Source organism: Panthera uncia (assembly GCF_023721935.1).
Source record: "Panthera uncia isolate 11264 chromosome C1 unlocalized genomic scaffold, Puncia_PCG_1.0 HiC_scaffold_4, whole genome shotgun sequence".
Lineage (NCBI taxonomy): Eukaryota > Metazoa > Chordata > Mammalia > Carnivora > Felidae > Panthera > Panthera uncia.
In genome coordinates this window covers 6,695,810-6,711,872 of record NW_026057585.1, presented here as the reverse complement: position 1 = coordinate 6,711,872, position 16,063 = coordinate 6,695,810, and the positions used below count along the sequence as shown (strand labels likewise).

The window sequence follows — 16,063 nt, the reverse complement described above, 5'->3', positions numbered from 1 at the left end:
AACAGAGGGGGCAGGGAGGGGACGAGGAATAAGAGTGTGAGCAGAAGGTATGGCCGATTCAGAGCGAGACCAGGCAGGGTGTTAATCATCCCTGGTAGCAAAGTGATTCTCTGATATCTGCACAGTAAAAGGAGCAGGGTTTATCCAGCGAGCTTTTATTCCTGCCGTCTGAGCCCTGTGCGAGAGTCTCCCTATGAAGTACTGAACTGGAACAATGCTGGCCCAGCTAGAACTCTCCTTAGCAACCTTCAAAATAAAACAGATGTTGTCAGCACCGAAAGAAGATTTTTCATCTCTGGAGCTGAATCTGTCTCCCGGCTCTGATCCTTGGTGCATTGTATAGTGCGTCAAATCCCAGCGCTGACTCCTGGTCCCCCCTCCTCTCCAACTTAGAATCACAGCTCTGGTGGGGTTTTTTTTTTTTTTTTTTTAGAAAGCGCCGCCTGCAATCCAGTGTGAGGGCCTCTCTGAAGTGCTGGTGCACTGATCCCGGCGTCGCCTGGGGGAGATGCAGGGACTGTCAGAAAGCAGGAGGGTTGCTCTGGGAGGGAATGGGCTCTTTTAACTGGAAAGGATTTGTTGGTGGCCGTGTCCTCCAGAGAGTGAGAAGAAATAGAGAGACTAAATGGTGGGAAAAGGCTCCATTATTGTCCCAAGGATCCAGCCATTTGTTTGCCCGTAGAGCGCCGGCACCACTGTCAGGAAAGTCATCAGCGTGCTTTACCCTGACCGATGGAAGGTTTGCAGAACGCCCACACCTTGTGCGGCGCTCTGCACTTGGTGGGCACTTGGGCAACATTGGCTGAATGGATAGATAAACATGGAGAGTATTAAAGCATGTGCATAGGAAAACAAGAATTGCGAGGACAGCAATCATGTTTAGCTTCCAGAATGCACAGAGATATGTGCAGAAGGATAACTTTCTGGGGGTGTAAGTGGTAGGGACCCCGCCTGTGTTCTTTTTCTTCCTCTTAAACCTCCTCCTTCCCCGTGCCTGTGACTCACTCCATTACAGCTGCCGGGACACTTATCAGGGGTGAGTCGGGCACGAGTACAGCAGCAGACCTTTCTCCAGGACCTCCCCTTTGGACTCTGCCCAGAGACGGATGGGCCTGGCCTGACACTCTATGATTATCTCTAGATACTCGACATGTATGTGCATGCGTGTGGACACCTTACCGCATGCACCTTGGGGGCTGTTGGAGATGACTGAGAGGTGTCCAAGAAAAATAGGAAGACAGGCGACCTGCCAAGGACTCTGTTTATGTAGGTCATTTTACATTATGTGACTATGGAATGTTGTCACAAAACTGCATCTTGCCAAAGTTGCTTCCCTAGGCAGGTGTTACACAGAACTTTCCGTTTTGCTACTTGACACGTTAAAAATAATAATTACTGTTTATCAAACACTTACTGTACACCGGGCACTGAGCTAAGGGCTTTACATGCATTAAATATTTGATCCCCACGATAACCTCATGAGTGAGGTACTGCCTTATTCCTATCTGAAAACCACTGATTTTTATTTTGGTTATGATTTTGAGGGTTAGGATTTAGGGGAGGACCCTCCAGCATTCATTTCTTTAAAAAAAAAATTTTTTTTTTAACATTTATTCACTTTTGAGAGACAGAGACAGAGCTCACATGAGCAGGGGAGGGGCAGAGAGAGAGGAAGACACAGAATCTGAAGCAGGCTCCAGGCTCTGAGCTGTCAGCACAGAGCCCAGTGCAGGGCTCGAACCTACGAATTGAGATCATGACCTGAGCCAAAGTCAGATGCTTGACTGACTGAGCCACCCAGGCACCCTGAGACCCCATTTCTTTTCTTTTTTTTTTTTTTTTTTTAACATTTTTATTCATTTTTGAGAGACAGAGACAGTGTGAGCAGGGGAGGGGCAGAGAGAGGGGGAGACACAGAATCCGAAGCAGGCTCCAGGCTCCTAGCTGTCAGCACAGAGCCCAACGCGGGGCTCGAACTCATGAACCGCGAGATCATGACCTGAGCTGAAGTCGGATGCTCAACCAACTGAGCCACCCAGGCGCCCTGGGACCCCATTTCTTAATGAGAGAGTAGCAAGGTCATATTCCGAAAGGGCATGTAGGCTTGGAAATATAACTGCAGATATGTGTGGAAAATAGAATCTACCAAATGGTGAGTGCTTGTTTCTTTTATTTCAAAATAAACGTTTAGAATGGCTTATAGAGAATTATGTCGCAGTCAAGTCTGTTCCAAGTATTGTCATATTTTTTTTTTAATGTTTATTTTTGAGAGAGAAAGAGTGTGAGCAGGGGAGAGGCAGAGAGAGAGGGAGATACAAAATCCGAAGCAGGCTCCAGGCTCCAAGCTATCAGGACAGAGCCTGACCTGGGGTTTGAACTCACGAACCACGAGATCACGACCTGAGCCAAAGTCAGACGCCTGACTGGCTGAGCCACCCAGGCCCCCCCCAAGTATTATTATCTTATGTAGAAACATTCTGGGCTTTTGGAATCCGCTTTACCCCTGAAACTGTAAAGCATAAAGTTTTAAAAGCTGGGCCGTTCTTGTCCTGATGGCTTGGGGTTAGTGCACTGAGCAGAGGAGGGAGTCGAAGCTGATTGGGGTCTTCTCGTCTCGTACGTGCCATTGTGTTAACCAGACAGAGATGCATGGGTCTGGTGAGTCCAAGAGCACTTGAAGCAGCCGGGAGGGCTGTGATGGTTTTGTAGAGGGTAAGAAAAAGCCTCTTTTACTTAGGATTTGTGTCCTACTTTTGAAGGAGGGAAAAAAGATTTAAGTTGGCTTGCAAAATGAAGCCCGATTTAAAGCAGGAGATATAAAAATAAAAGCAAGATCAAAAGGGGTGAGAAACAAATCAAAGAATAGATATCGCAAGGTGGTTGGGATCCATTAGTTAGCTCCACTTGAGTGCTGAATTTGCTTCTGAAGTTTTGAAGAGTCGGGGCAAGAAGAAATGTGATTGTACAGTTCACCTCTGATGAAGGAAAACAGAGAGAGCCAAACTTTCTGTTGGCACTGAATTTATCATGTGCTTTTTTTTATGTAAGGGCATCAGAGAACATAATGGACAGTGCTTTCAACTGTTCCTTTATGAAAGGCTCTGAGTGATTGTTTAAATGGATGTTTCTCATATCCACTCTATAAAAGCTGAGGGCGTAAATCTTAAGTGTGTGAAGGAGTTTCTGTAAGAAGCTGTTACTATGGAGGACAAACGTTGCTTTGTGTTGACCCAATTTGGTATATGGCTAAAACGAGAGGCTCTGGAGGAAGGGTTGGTTGATCTACACAGCAGGCCACCTCTCTCTGCAGTCAGATGCCTGAAATGAGTCTTTGGCACGAGTTGGATCCTAATCAGTTTATGGTTGAGCTGTCTGCCCAAAGTACCAGACCTCTGCGGTGTTAATTGGAGGGCGTTCCGTGGGTTTCGGCTACAAGAACAGGAGGAGGCAGAGCTGAGCCAGGCTTTTCAGTCCCAAGAACCTGATTTGCATTCTTCCCCACCAGAGGACTGTCCCTTCTTCCAGCCATGTGCCAGCGAGGAAGGTAATTATTTTCCTTTAAAGGAAGCTGCTAATCTGCTAAGTACTTGGTAGAGACTTCAGAGTTCTGGGCCGTCCACAGGAGATAAGATTCAGATCTGCAGAACTTATGGGCGACTGTTATCAGCTGTCTGTCCGGGGTTATCTCTGGAGGCCGAGTAGCATGTGGGCCGGTGCTGGAGAGCGGGGATGTGCTCCACCGCTCTCTAGGCATGTTATCTTGGGTGCGTTGCTAAGGTTGTGAGGCTTCGGTTTTCTAGGTTTCCGTGGAACGCTGCCTATGAAGTGCTTTTAGCACAGTGACCGGTGCTCGAGTCCTCTCGACATCCTCTTGGCGATAACGAGGATTTATTGGAAGGGAGGGTCAATATATAACGTACTCTTCCGCACCAAGTCCTTAACCAAGTAAGACGTGGGAGTGTGTCTCAGAGGATGGAGGGACTAAGGATGTGGGTCCCAGAGGCAGCTGCTCCCGAGGAGAGGGGGTCGAGCTGACCACGCCCAGCCCCTTTCCTGCCCCTGCTCCCCCCAAACCCGGCAATTCACTCTTCCTTCTCTGGGATCGGTGAGGAGGATGAAGCGAGAGAGGAAACTGAGTGAGGTCGTCCAAACGTTGCTACTTTCTTCTCTGAAGTGGCTGACGCTGAAAACAACCTCCCAATCATGGTCCTGTAAGGTGGGGTAGGGGGTCTCCCCCAAACAACGAGTTTTTATAGACCGTTTAAACCTCAGAGAATACGCAGTAATTGTTACGCAGATGGCGAGAGCGGCCACTCTGACAATTAGCCAGCCGGTTCGCTGCCCCCGTAGTACCTTCCCAGTGCGAGGCAACAGAACTGGCATCGGCAGACACGGGGGCACGCCCTCTCCCGTTCCCTCTAACTCGTGCGTGCAGCCTGCCCATCTGATTAGCTGTCCCAAGTTAACAAGGCTGCAGAGCGGGTATTAGAGCTGGGCCCTGTTGCACACAGTTTGGGATTAGTGCCTCGGCTGTGATTACCACTCTCGTCTTCTGGGATGTTGGTGGGTCTTGAGAAAGTGTTCACAACCGGGTATGTAAGGAGGCTGTGCACTTCGGTCCTGGTCGGGGAGCCAGGCCAGGATCCTGCTCACATGTGCGGTGCAAGACCTGAGGCTTCCAACTTCACACCTCTGGGCTCTGGGTTTTGTTTTGCTTTTATTGTTTTTTTTTTCTATTTAGGAAACATACGTGGAAATAGTACCTATATTCAAAGGTTGTTAAGATTAAGCAAGAACGCGAGGAAATGTATATGGCATGGTGTGTGGTATATGGAAAGTCCTCAATAAATGCTGGCCGCTATGATTGTCATTGTAAAACAAGTATAATAATACCATTGTTGTGTAATTCCTGTTCGAGGAAAGGAGGTGATCTGCGTGAAAATGTCCACTGCAGGCCCTACACACAGTAGGCACAAATTACCTGCTTTATCAAATGAGCCAAGGCTTGTGACAGCTTCTCATTGTGTTTGAAAGTTGTAACAACGGAGTTCAGTGACATATATTGAAAAAACCAAGCCTTTCTTTGGGCAGGGGGTGGGGAGTCTATTAGAGACTGTAGCTTTGGTGGGGGGGTGGGGGTGTGTATATGAGCAGAGAGCCTCGTGGAGCCAGATTAGGGAGCAGACCCTTGTTTCTAAGAATAGTAGTGATGATGTCATGCTTAGTCTGGTCTCTGTACTCTGTGAAAGGGCTTACAGTGTGGGTGAGTTGTTTGTTAATTTTTTAAAACTTTTTGGAATATAAATGTAAAAAAAAAACTCACGCAGAAGCGGAAAGAACCATCAGCTTCAGTAATTGCCAGTAGGTTGCTAATTGTATTTTGTCTCTCTTCCCTCCCGCAGACAGACACACATACTTTTTCTGGTAGAATTTAAAGCATATCCCAGACATCATGTCATTTTGCCATTAAGTACTTTCGTGTGCATCCTTAACTGATAAGCAGGTTTTTAAACATAACCACCATTGCATTCTTAGCTGATTTCTTGATGAGATCAAGCAGGATAAATCAGTAGTGAAATGCTTATGCCACAAACGAGCATTTTTATGCAAAATATTAAATATATTCCAATTCGGCAAACGGTTTAATATCATTTACGTACAAGGCACTACATGCCTGGCACAGAAGGAGGAATTAGGTAGCTGGTCTCTGGCCCTGGGAAGCGACGTACAGAAGGTCCATAAGACATACCTATGATAATAATCAAAGTTCAAGGCAGTGTTCAGATAAAAGGCTTGGAGAGCAGGGAGCCTGGTGGGTGTTGGGTCTTTGTGAAGGTTTGTTGAACAAGAAGCAGAGGTATGACAGGTGAATTCCAAGTAGGCGTTCTCTGGTCAGTAGAGAAGGCTATACAGAAGACAAATGTGTGTGATGGAGTTCGAAGAACGGGCACAGTTCTCCACAAACAAGGTTTAAAATCGCAAAACAACAAAAAAGGGAAAATTTCTACCCGTGTGCCAAAACAAAACTGAAAGAAGAACCCACCTGTACTCCCGCTGTTCTGACATAGAGGGGCCGTGTATGCCTCCTCCAGGAGTCCAAGTCCAAAGTCGGCCTGAAAGGCTGGTGGGTAGTTCACATGGCCTTTGAACATCCTTTAAATCACTGGAACCTGTGCCTTGTAAGTTCACAAGCCGAGCACCCACTTGTTTTTGTTCGTCTTTGCAGTATGGGGGCCTAAGATTTAGTCTTAACAGAGAAGGAGACCAGCCAGTCAACGAGAATCTCCTGTCCTGCTGAACTAGATGTTCACATGCTGCAGCCCCGCCGTGCTCTGCCTTCTCTGTGTTTGGATTCATCGGGTTTAAACTGACTCACTTGGGGGTGGGGTGTGGAGTGGAACGGGGGAGTCTGTTCAGTCGTCTCTTCAACAGCCACCAAGCAGGTGTTGCAGGTGCCGGGGCAGAGGGAGTGGCAGGAAGGGAGGTAGAAAGCCTGGAAGCGTGGGAGGAGGTCAGGGAATGAGAAGAGGTGTCACCCCAGGGGAATGTAGAATAGATATAAGAAGGCAGCAGGCGGTGAGGCCAGATAAATGGGGTAGACTCACACTCACGAGAGCCTCGTGTGCCAGGCTGGGGAGTGTGCCCATCACCCTGGAGGTGAGAAGGAAAGCCATGGGAAGTTTACGGTACAGATGACCTGATACCTGTGTCCACCTGGAGGTGGGTTGATTACTTATAATAGTCTCGGCCAGAGGCAGAGAGGGCCGGGATGAGGGCGGTGTTCATGAGCCTCCCACTTTTGTTCACAGATACTTACAGAGACCTACTGTGTGCAGGTCCTGGAATGGGAGCAGTGTGAGGCTTAGGGCCCCTCAGAGTGGAGAGTCGGACACGGCACACGCCTTGAGCAGAGGTGACCTGGAGAGCGAATGGTGGGTGTGGCAGCAGGAACAGTAATTGGGAAGTTAGGAGGAGGAGCTGGCCGAGTCTGGAGCGGGAGTCAGCTGTGTGTGCATGCGCGTATGTGCGAGTGTGTATGAGTGTGCATGTGTTTGTGAACGTGTGCTTGCGTATGTGTGTGCGTGCGTGTGTGTATGAGTGTGCATGTGTATGAACGTGTGCTTATGTGTGTGCATGCGTGTGTGTATGAGTGTGTATGTGTATGAACGTGTGCTTATGTATGTGTGTGCGTGTGTGTGTGTAGGAGTACGTGTGTGTATGAATGTGTGCTTACGTATGTGTGCATGTGTGTGTACGAGTATGTGTATGAATGTGTGCTTACATACGTGTGCGTGCATGTGTACAAGTGTGTGTGAATGTGTGCTTATGTATGTGTGCATGTGTGTACGAGTGTGTATGTGTATGAATGCATGTTTGCGTATGTGTCCCTGCATGTATGAGTGTGTGTACGTATGCGTACGAATGTGTACGTGTGTGTGTAATGTATGAATGTGTGCTTTGTGTGAGCATATGAATGTGCTTGTATATGTGAGCATGTGTGCATATATGAAAGTGCGTATGTGTGTGCATGCATGTATGAATGTGCTTGTGCATGTGTGTGCCTGCATGCATGTGTGTGTATTATATATTTGCATGCGTGTTTGTGTGCGTGTGCATTGGCAGAGGCAGGTGGGGAGCGAGGTGATGGTACAAATGTGGTACACTGGCCATGCCACAGACACACCCACCTGAGATGCCTAGAAGCCAGCTCTGTGCTGGTGTTTGGGTCTGAGCCTAAGGAGGAACCCAGGGGAGCAGCTGGATTCCAGTATCCAGGGAATGAGCTGTGGGGGTGCCTTGTGGTCTGACCACAGATGTCACTGCTTCTCTACCATCCGTCTTTCATGGTAATTTTAATAGCTTTATTTTCAGCATGCCTCTGGAGGAATATGCTCAGGGAAAGAAAGTAAACCAGCAAGGACTGAGGGCTTATTTAAAAAAATATTTTTGGGGTGGGGGGTGCCTGGGTGCTCAGTCAGTTAGGCGTCCGACTTCAACTCAGGTCATGATCTCACGGTTCGTGGGTTCAAACCCCCACGTCGGGCTCTGTGCTGACAGCTCGGAGCCTGGAGCCTGCTTTGGATTCTGTGTCTGCCTCTCTCTCTGCTTCTCCCCCACTCATGCTCTGTCTCTCTCTCAAAAATAAACAAACATTAAAAACATTAATTTAAAAAAATTAAAAAAAAATTTTTTTTAAGTTTGTTTATTTTTGAGAGAAAGAGAGCATGAATGGGAAGGGCAGAGAGAAAGAGGGAGACACAGAATCCGAAGCAGGCTCCAGGCTCCGAGCTGTCAGCACAGAGCCCGACGCGGGGCTTGAACCCACGAACCGTGAGATCATGACCTGAGCCGAAGTCAGACGCTCAACCGACTGAGCCCCCCAGGTGCCCCTTGAAGGGCTTATTTTTAAGAGCTGGTGACTGCTAAGGAAACAGAAGAAAAATCCGACAGCTTGCTTCTCGGCCATTTGGATGGTGCTGGTCATCCAGGCTTAGGTGATGGCACGTGGAGGGGAGCTGCCTCTGTGGGTGAGATTCCTGGTGATGGTGCCATACCAGTGTCATTGCCAGGCACGACATCCCGTGATGCTACAGGTCATTGTGCCAGTCAGTGGGAGTGAGAAAATAGTTTCCAAGACGGAACGTGGTTTATCCGGGAAGCGAGGCTGTCCTTGAAAGGCATTAGAAAGGATATGGCCCTGGGTTCAGATCCCACTTTGGAGCTGTATGGGCACGTGACTGACCTCTTTAAAGCTCTGCTTCCTCAAATATGAGCTGGGAATGGTGAATGGAGTTCGCCAATATGCACGTGTGTCCGTATATATACGTATATGTGTGTGTGCATAGGCATACACACACGTGCCAGGCACCAGTGTAAGCACTTTTGTGTATATTTTAACTCCTTTTTTAAAAAACATCTTATTTTTAAGTGATCTCTATACCCAACGTGGGGCTCGAACTTACAACCCTGAGATCAAGAGTCACACGCTGTACCGACAGAGCCAGCCGCGTGCAGCCTGTATAGTTTAACTCTTAGTCCTCACAAGCAGCATTGCGAGCCAGTAACTGTTACTATCTCTATTTTTATAGGTGAGGCACCAGAGAGGTTAAGTAGTCTGCCCAAGTGCACAGCAAGTAGATGGCCAAGCCAGGATTCGAACGGTCTGCCTCCGGATCCCTGGCTCTTCACCACTGCCCTTTACTGCCTCAGTTTGTTGTTCTGGTTAACATGGAACTACATGAAGGGTCTTCGTGTTCTGCTCGTAATGGGGGTGGGATCCGTGCATGGCAGTGGCTTCTACTGCCGTGTCACGAGCACTCTTGGTGTGGCTCTCCAGGTCAGTCCTGACAGAGCAGTGCGATCTTGCCATGTGCCCGGCCAGTCCACTGCTGTCCTTGCCGCGCGAGAGGAACCTGGTTGTCCTGTCTGCGCTCAGGTAGCTCTGGCAAAGTCTGCCAGGAGGAAAGGGTCTGAACCCTGGGATGTAGGGTAATCTGGGAAGGTCTTAGGCACGGGACGGTGTAAAGGCATTTGGGTGGTATTTATTCCACAGGCGGTGTCATTGCCGAGGCAGCGTGGGGTGCCGGCCCTGTGCCCAGGAGGCAGGACACACCCCAGCTGTGCGACTCTAGCACATTCACCTGTCCGATGAGGAGGCAGCGTGGCGTTCTGGCAGCCCATGCTGTTTCCGTAACCTCCACCCCGCGGCACGGCGTGCTCCCGTTGGTGGGCCAGGTCCCCTTGGTTTAACTATATATGCCACAGGGCCTACCCTCACTTGCAATGAAATGCTTGTGAAGATGCCATTTGAAGGCGTTAGGATTTTGCGTTCTTTCCATTTCCTGGCCACTGAATCATTCTTGGAGAAGTCATGATGTTACACATTTTATTAGAGGTGTAAATCACAGAACAGTTCCTTGACCTCAGCAGTTTATAATCTGAATGAGTCATCAATAAAAGCAACGTTAAATAAAACTAAACTGTTTGGGGTGATGGGAATAAAGATCGCCGTAGCAGATGGAAAGTTCCCTTTAGGGAGAATTAGTTTTCTCCTGGCGGACCATATGCCACAAGAGAAGAATGTGACTTTCTGTAAAAGCCAGGCAGCACACGTTGATTGAGTGCCCGCTGCATACAAGGCTGTGTATCTGGCACTCGGGCATGAGATCTTCAACGGTAATAACAGGGACGCTGCTGTACAAGCGTACCTCCACGGCTTATGGGAGCAGGGAGAAAGGGTGCAACACTCTGGGGACCCTGAAGGCGGACACAGAGGAGGTTACAGTGAAGGATGAGTGGAAGTTTGCAGGGCGGTCAGGAGGAGACGGCCACTGCCAGCAGGTGACCACAGTGGTGTGACACGGTGCGGGGGCTGGAGAACCTCAGATCGTTGAAAATGACCCGAGGAGGGGGTGGAAGGCCACAGAGAGGTTCTAATGCCAGTTCCTTGGCAAGTGTGGAGGAAGGCCTTGGGGACAGCAGAGACAGAAACGTGGAGTGGTAAAAATGGATGAGATGGGTGCAGCGAACCTCCGAGGAAGGAGGGTTTTCACACGAGGGAAGAATAAAAGTGAGAGGGCTGTGACGGCAGTCAGGGGATGCCAGGAGGGTGCTGGCTTCCCTCCCACCCCCGGCAGAACGTGCACCTGGCAGGGAAGTGGCGTGGTCCCAAGAAAGCCTGCTCTGCTCTCCCGTGTGCGGGAACTATGCGGGAGAGTCACGTGGGGCAGCGAAGACAGTGTCGTGTGGGGAGGCTCTACTGACTACTGAACACATTGAGAGGAAAAAAGTCAGAGGACCAGGAAGGTGAGGATGAGAATCTTCGGGGCGAATGGTGACCTGAGGGCCTTGCCTTTGGAGCCTGGCCAAGGGTGGCAGGAACCAGGCCAGGGTGGGGATCGGCCTCGAGTGCTGGAATGTACTCTGGGATGGGGTTTTCCCGTGCTGCTCCAGCGGGGGCTTTGGAGCTCTGTCAGCACAGCCTGGCAGGCTGGCTTTACCAGGCAAAACCTCTGTAGAGCGTGAGCACTGAGCCTCTCGGCTCCCTCACGAAAGACCGACCTGCTGGGGTAACTGACACAGCCCCCGAGCCTATGGAAAGGTCAGGACTCTGATTACAGGCATTTATTTGGCTTCTGGCCTTGGGAGGTTTCCTGGGTGGCAGCGTTGTACAAGTTTTGCAGGAACTGACTCTTTCTAGATCCTTCCTCTCCAGCGCAAAGACTTTGATTCCTGAGTTGGCAAAGACCGACTTCCCTGTGGTCGGTAGGATGGGCATTTGACGGTCAGGACGGGAGTAGCACTTGTCTCGTTCTTTTTGCTAATTCCTAGTATGTTGCTGTCTGGTTTTATTTATCCTGCCCCTTCCCCCCACCTCTCTCCCTCTCCCCCTCGTTCAGAACCAGACTATCAGGTGTACCTGAATGCTTCTAAGGTCCCCGAGTTTTCCGACGACCTCACGGAGCTGGAGTGCCGCATAGTGGACATGAAGAGCTTGCAGGCCAGCGTCCGTTTCACGGTGTCCTGGTACTACAGGGTGAACCGGCGCAGCGATGACCTGGTGGCCAGCGAGCTGCTTGCAGTCATGAACGGGGACTGGACGCTGAAGTACGGAGACCGAAGCAAGCAGCGGGCCCAGGATGGAGACTTCATTTTTTCTAAGGAGCGTACGGACACGTTCAGTTTCCGAATCCAAAGGACCACAGAGGAAGACCGAGGCAGTTATTACTGTGCTGTGTCTGCATGGACCAAACAGCGTAACGACAGCTGGGTCAAGAGCAAGGACGTCTTCTCCAAACCCGTCAACATATTTTGGGCATCGGAAGGTAGGCGCGTTAGTCTTGTTCAGGGACGGTCCGTTTTCTCGTTTGGGCCCGGGTCGTCCCACTGCGCGTTTTTACGTGCCCGGCCCACCTGCAGGCTCCCTTGCCGCCAGGAAGCCCAGAGAATGCAAACTCGAGTGACTACTGCATTTATCAACAGCGTGAACCCCTTCAAGAGGCTGATGCTCGAGGAGGCTCAGTCCCGGGGAGAGAGCTGGGGCTGGGTGGGTGGTAGACGCTCATCTCGTAGGTGCCCGCAGTGTGGAGGGGCTCCGCCCTTGACACTTGCTCTGCTGGGTGGTCTGGGGTGTTTGGGGTGGGTTCGTGTCTGCGAGTTCCTGCTGGATGCAGGCACGTTTGCGGTGCCACAGATGAAAGGGCAGCCATGGGCCACTGCACCTGCCCCTGAGGCGTCAGTCATCCATTCAGAGAGATTGTTTCTGGGGAGAGGTGACAAGAACTTGGGGGAAGCAATTTTGTCTGCCTTGGGACGCCCGACTCATCAAGTCCTTCACTGCAGGGAGCTCAGGCTTCCTAGGTCCCCCTCGCGCCCGAGGTGTTACATACCACATGCCCTTCGACACACCTCAGTTGACTGGTTGCCACCCCCTCCGTACTACACGCCCCCCTCCCAAACCCAAACAGGCCCCTCTCAGACTCCGTGGGATCTCCTGTTGCCTGAAGCTCAGCTTGGAACATTCCTTTCTCTTTCCCACCTGAAACATGACCAGCCTCGCTCTGTCCCCTGAGGCCGCTGTTTCCCCTGGGGTCTCCTGAGTAGAGGGGTTTCCTCCCCACGCTCCTTCTACAGCAGGGCCTATTCATCAGCTTGCCACCCCTTCATTGGACTCCTGGTCCTCATTCCTTCTGGGAAGGGAGGCACTTTTGTTTCACGGCCACACCCTCCAGTCCTCTTACTGACTTGCTAGCTTCTCTCTGCGTACAGCGCTGGCCCACACTTCAGCTGCACATTGCAAACACCCGCGGAGCTTCCAAAAAACCCTGATGCCTGGGACGCCTGGGGGGCTCAATCGGTGAAGCGTCCGACTTCGGCTCAGGTCATGATCTCGCAGTCCGTGAGTTCGAGCCCTGCTGTCTGTGCTGACAGCTCGGAGCCTGGAACCTGCTTCGGATTCTGTCTCCCTCTCTCTGCCCCTCCCCCACTCATGCTCTGTCTCTGTCTCTTTCTCTCTCTTTGTCAAAAATAAATAAACGTTAAAAAAAAAAACACCCTGATACTTAAGTCCCCCAAGGGGTCCTGTCTTAATTGGCCTGAGGGTATATGCAGTCTGGGCTTTGGAATTTTTAAAAATTTTTTTTTTTCAGCGTTTTTTATTTATTTTTGGGACAGAGAGAGACAGAGCATGAACGGGGGAGGGGCAGAGAGAGAGGGAGACACAGAATCGGAAACAGGCTCCAGGCTCTGAGCCATCAGCCCAGAGCCTGACGCAGGGCTCGAACTCACGGACCGCGAGATCGTGACCTGGCTGAAGTCGGACGCTTAACCGACTGCGCCACCCAGGCGCCCCATGGGCTTTGGAATTTTTAAATGCTGCCACGCCACTTCTCCTATGTGGCCAGGGTGGAAAAGCCTGGTGAAGATAAACCTTTCTGTCTCAGTCCCCTGCCCTCCTCCCGAGTCATCGTGTCCTCTGTGTGGCTTGGTCATTTCCTCCCACGTTCACACCCTACACTAGACCGTCTGAGTTGTGATCACCAAAAACCTTCCGCGCCCTCCATTCCAGGCGTCCTGTTCAATAAACACACCTTCCGTTTCTTCCCACCACCCCCTCCGGTACTCCCGCATCAGCCCTTTAATCCTACTGGACTGGCAGTCCATGACCTTGTATGTACTGGCCTTCATTTCTCTCTCCTGTCATAGCACCACTTGTCAAGGGCAGTCCAGTCTACACCTGTTGCCCTGTGTCATTTTTTTTTTTTTTTTTAATTTTTGAGACAGAGAGAGACAGAGCATAAGCAGGGGAAGGGCAGAGAGAGAGGGAGACACAGAACCCGAAGCAGGCTCCAGGCTCCAAGCTGTCAGCACAGAGCCTGACGCGGGGCTCGAACTCACAGACTGTGAGATCATGACCTGAGCCGAGGTCAGACGCTTCACCACCCAGACTGAGCCGGACTCAGTCTCACCACCGGACTGAGCCACCCAGGTGCCCCTGCCCTTTTTTTAATAGCCCCTGCTTTCATTCTGAGGTATGTCCGGGGATGGAAGGGAGAGGGTAGATGTGCAGTCACCTCGCTTAGATTCCCAGCCAGCCGTCACCGCCCCCTTGCACGCTGAGCTCCCTTTTGCCCTGCTCTGGTTTTGCATGGTGCTCTGACCTAACCACGGGCCAGTTCAAAGCCGCCTGCTCTCCCCCCTACCTGCATTTGTCATTGGACAGAAACATTTAAACGTGTGGGCTGGCTTCTCTTTAAATCTCGGATCGTTTATGGCAGCGGAGCTCTTAACGCTGCCTGGCAATCATTCTGCATTTCCCTAATCTGTTCACTTCCCTCCTCTCCACAGTGATTATTGCATACCACCTTCTCTGAAATCCTCCTCTCCCAGCCTTACCCTCAACTGTTTGCCCTGCTTTCTCTTTCCCTAAAGAAGCAGAAACCATCAGAGGAGAATTTCCCCACACTCGCCCCCAGCCCAGGTCCTTGCAAAGGGCAGCTTCTCCCACCAGTCAGGCATGTGGCTCCCCCCTCTTCTGTTGTCAACATTACTACAATTTCCAGACCTTTCCTGTTGACCTATAAACGTACCGTTAGACCTCTTGTCTTTTACTTTTGTATTTTATGAAGTAACTTTTTTAATATTTATTTTTGAGAGTGGCGGTGGGGGGGAGGGGGAGGAGCAGAGAGAGAGAGAGACAAGTTCCGAAGCAGGCTCCACACTGTCAGCACAAAGCTCCACGTGGGGCTTGAACTCACGAACCATGAGATCGTGACCTGAGCTGAAGTGGGATGCTCAACCAACTGAGCCACCCAGAGGTCCCTTTAAAGGAATTTTTTTTAAGTTTATGTATTTATTTTGAGAGATAGAGAGCATGCATGCATGTGCATGTGCAGGGGAGGGGCAGAGAGAGACAGAGAGAGAGAGACAGAGAGACAGAGAGAGAGAGAGAGACAGAGAGAGAGAGAGAGAATCCCAAGCAGGCTCCATGCTTAGTGTGGAGCCTGACTCTGGGGCTTGAACCCACGAACTGTGAGATCATGACCTGAGCCGAAATCAAGAGTTAAATGCTTAACCGTGTCACCCAGGTGCCCCTATAGAGTAATTTTGATCTCACTTCACCCTCCATCTTTCCATTCCCCAAGCCCCTTGGCCCCCACTCACTGCTCTTTCTTTCGTTTTATAGCCAAAGCATTTGATTTGTCTGTACTGGGTGTCTCCAGTTCCTTTTTTCCTGTTCCTTCTGGCACCTGCCCTGATCAGGCTTTTGTCCCCGGTCCTCATGTTAAGGTCGCTAGTGATTGACATACTGCACAATCCAGTTGTTGGCTGTCCTACTTGACTTGGGATTTAGTGCCGGTGATCATTCCCTCCTCCCAGAAGTACTTTGGTTTTTCCTTGGCTGTGGGACACCGTCCTCTCTGGTCTTCCCTTGGCTGTGGGACAGTGTCCTCCCTAGGCTTCCCTCCTACCTCACAGCTCTTTCTTCTCCGCCTCGTTGCTGGCTCATCTTCATTTTCTCACACATGATCCCCCGCTAACCATACTGTATATTTTACTTATTTATTTTGTTCCTCTTCCTCTGCTAGCATATAAGGCATTCTTTGTTTATCGCCAGTGCCTGGAATATGGGAGGCTCTAAGTACTTGGGTAATTAATCAGTGGATTACCAAACTCACGGGTGAACCAAGAAAGAATGTGGGTGGCTCTGTGGGACCTCAGGAACCGGTGACACTGGACAGACACTGTATAACACACATGTTCTGCCTAATAGGTTTGGTGCTCCCGCAAAAACCCAATATAAAAATTTCAGTTTTTAGCTAGGCAGATTATAGAATTAATAATCTTATTAAAGGATAAAAAGAATATGTTTAATTCATTTATTCATCCATTCAACCAATATTGAAGTACCTTCCGCGTGCCTGACATTGAGCTGTCATAATATAGATGACTCCTAATGTGTATATGCTTAGGGATTTCTGTTTTCACAGAGAAGCAGGGAGTACCGTGCTTAAACGTAAAGTTAGTGTAGCCATGGATACTCGCCCAAAATGTTAAAACAGTG

The 16,063-nt window shown here is 50.2% G+C and overlaps 1 protein-coding gene across 1 annotated transcript in view; it reads left to right on the top strand.

The window, feature by feature from the left end:
• PTGFRN (prostaglandin F2 receptor inhibitor) overlaps positions 1-16,063 on the top strand; it is an 85,477-nt gene that overhangs the window by 50,401 nt on the left and 19,013 nt on the right. The window contains exon 5 of the mRNA XM_049618375.1: positions 11,400-11,825. Within this exon, the coding sequence (XP_049474332.1) occupies positions 11,400-11,825 (426 nt within the window). The remainder of the gene's footprint in view (positions 1-11,399; positions 11,826-16,063) is intronic.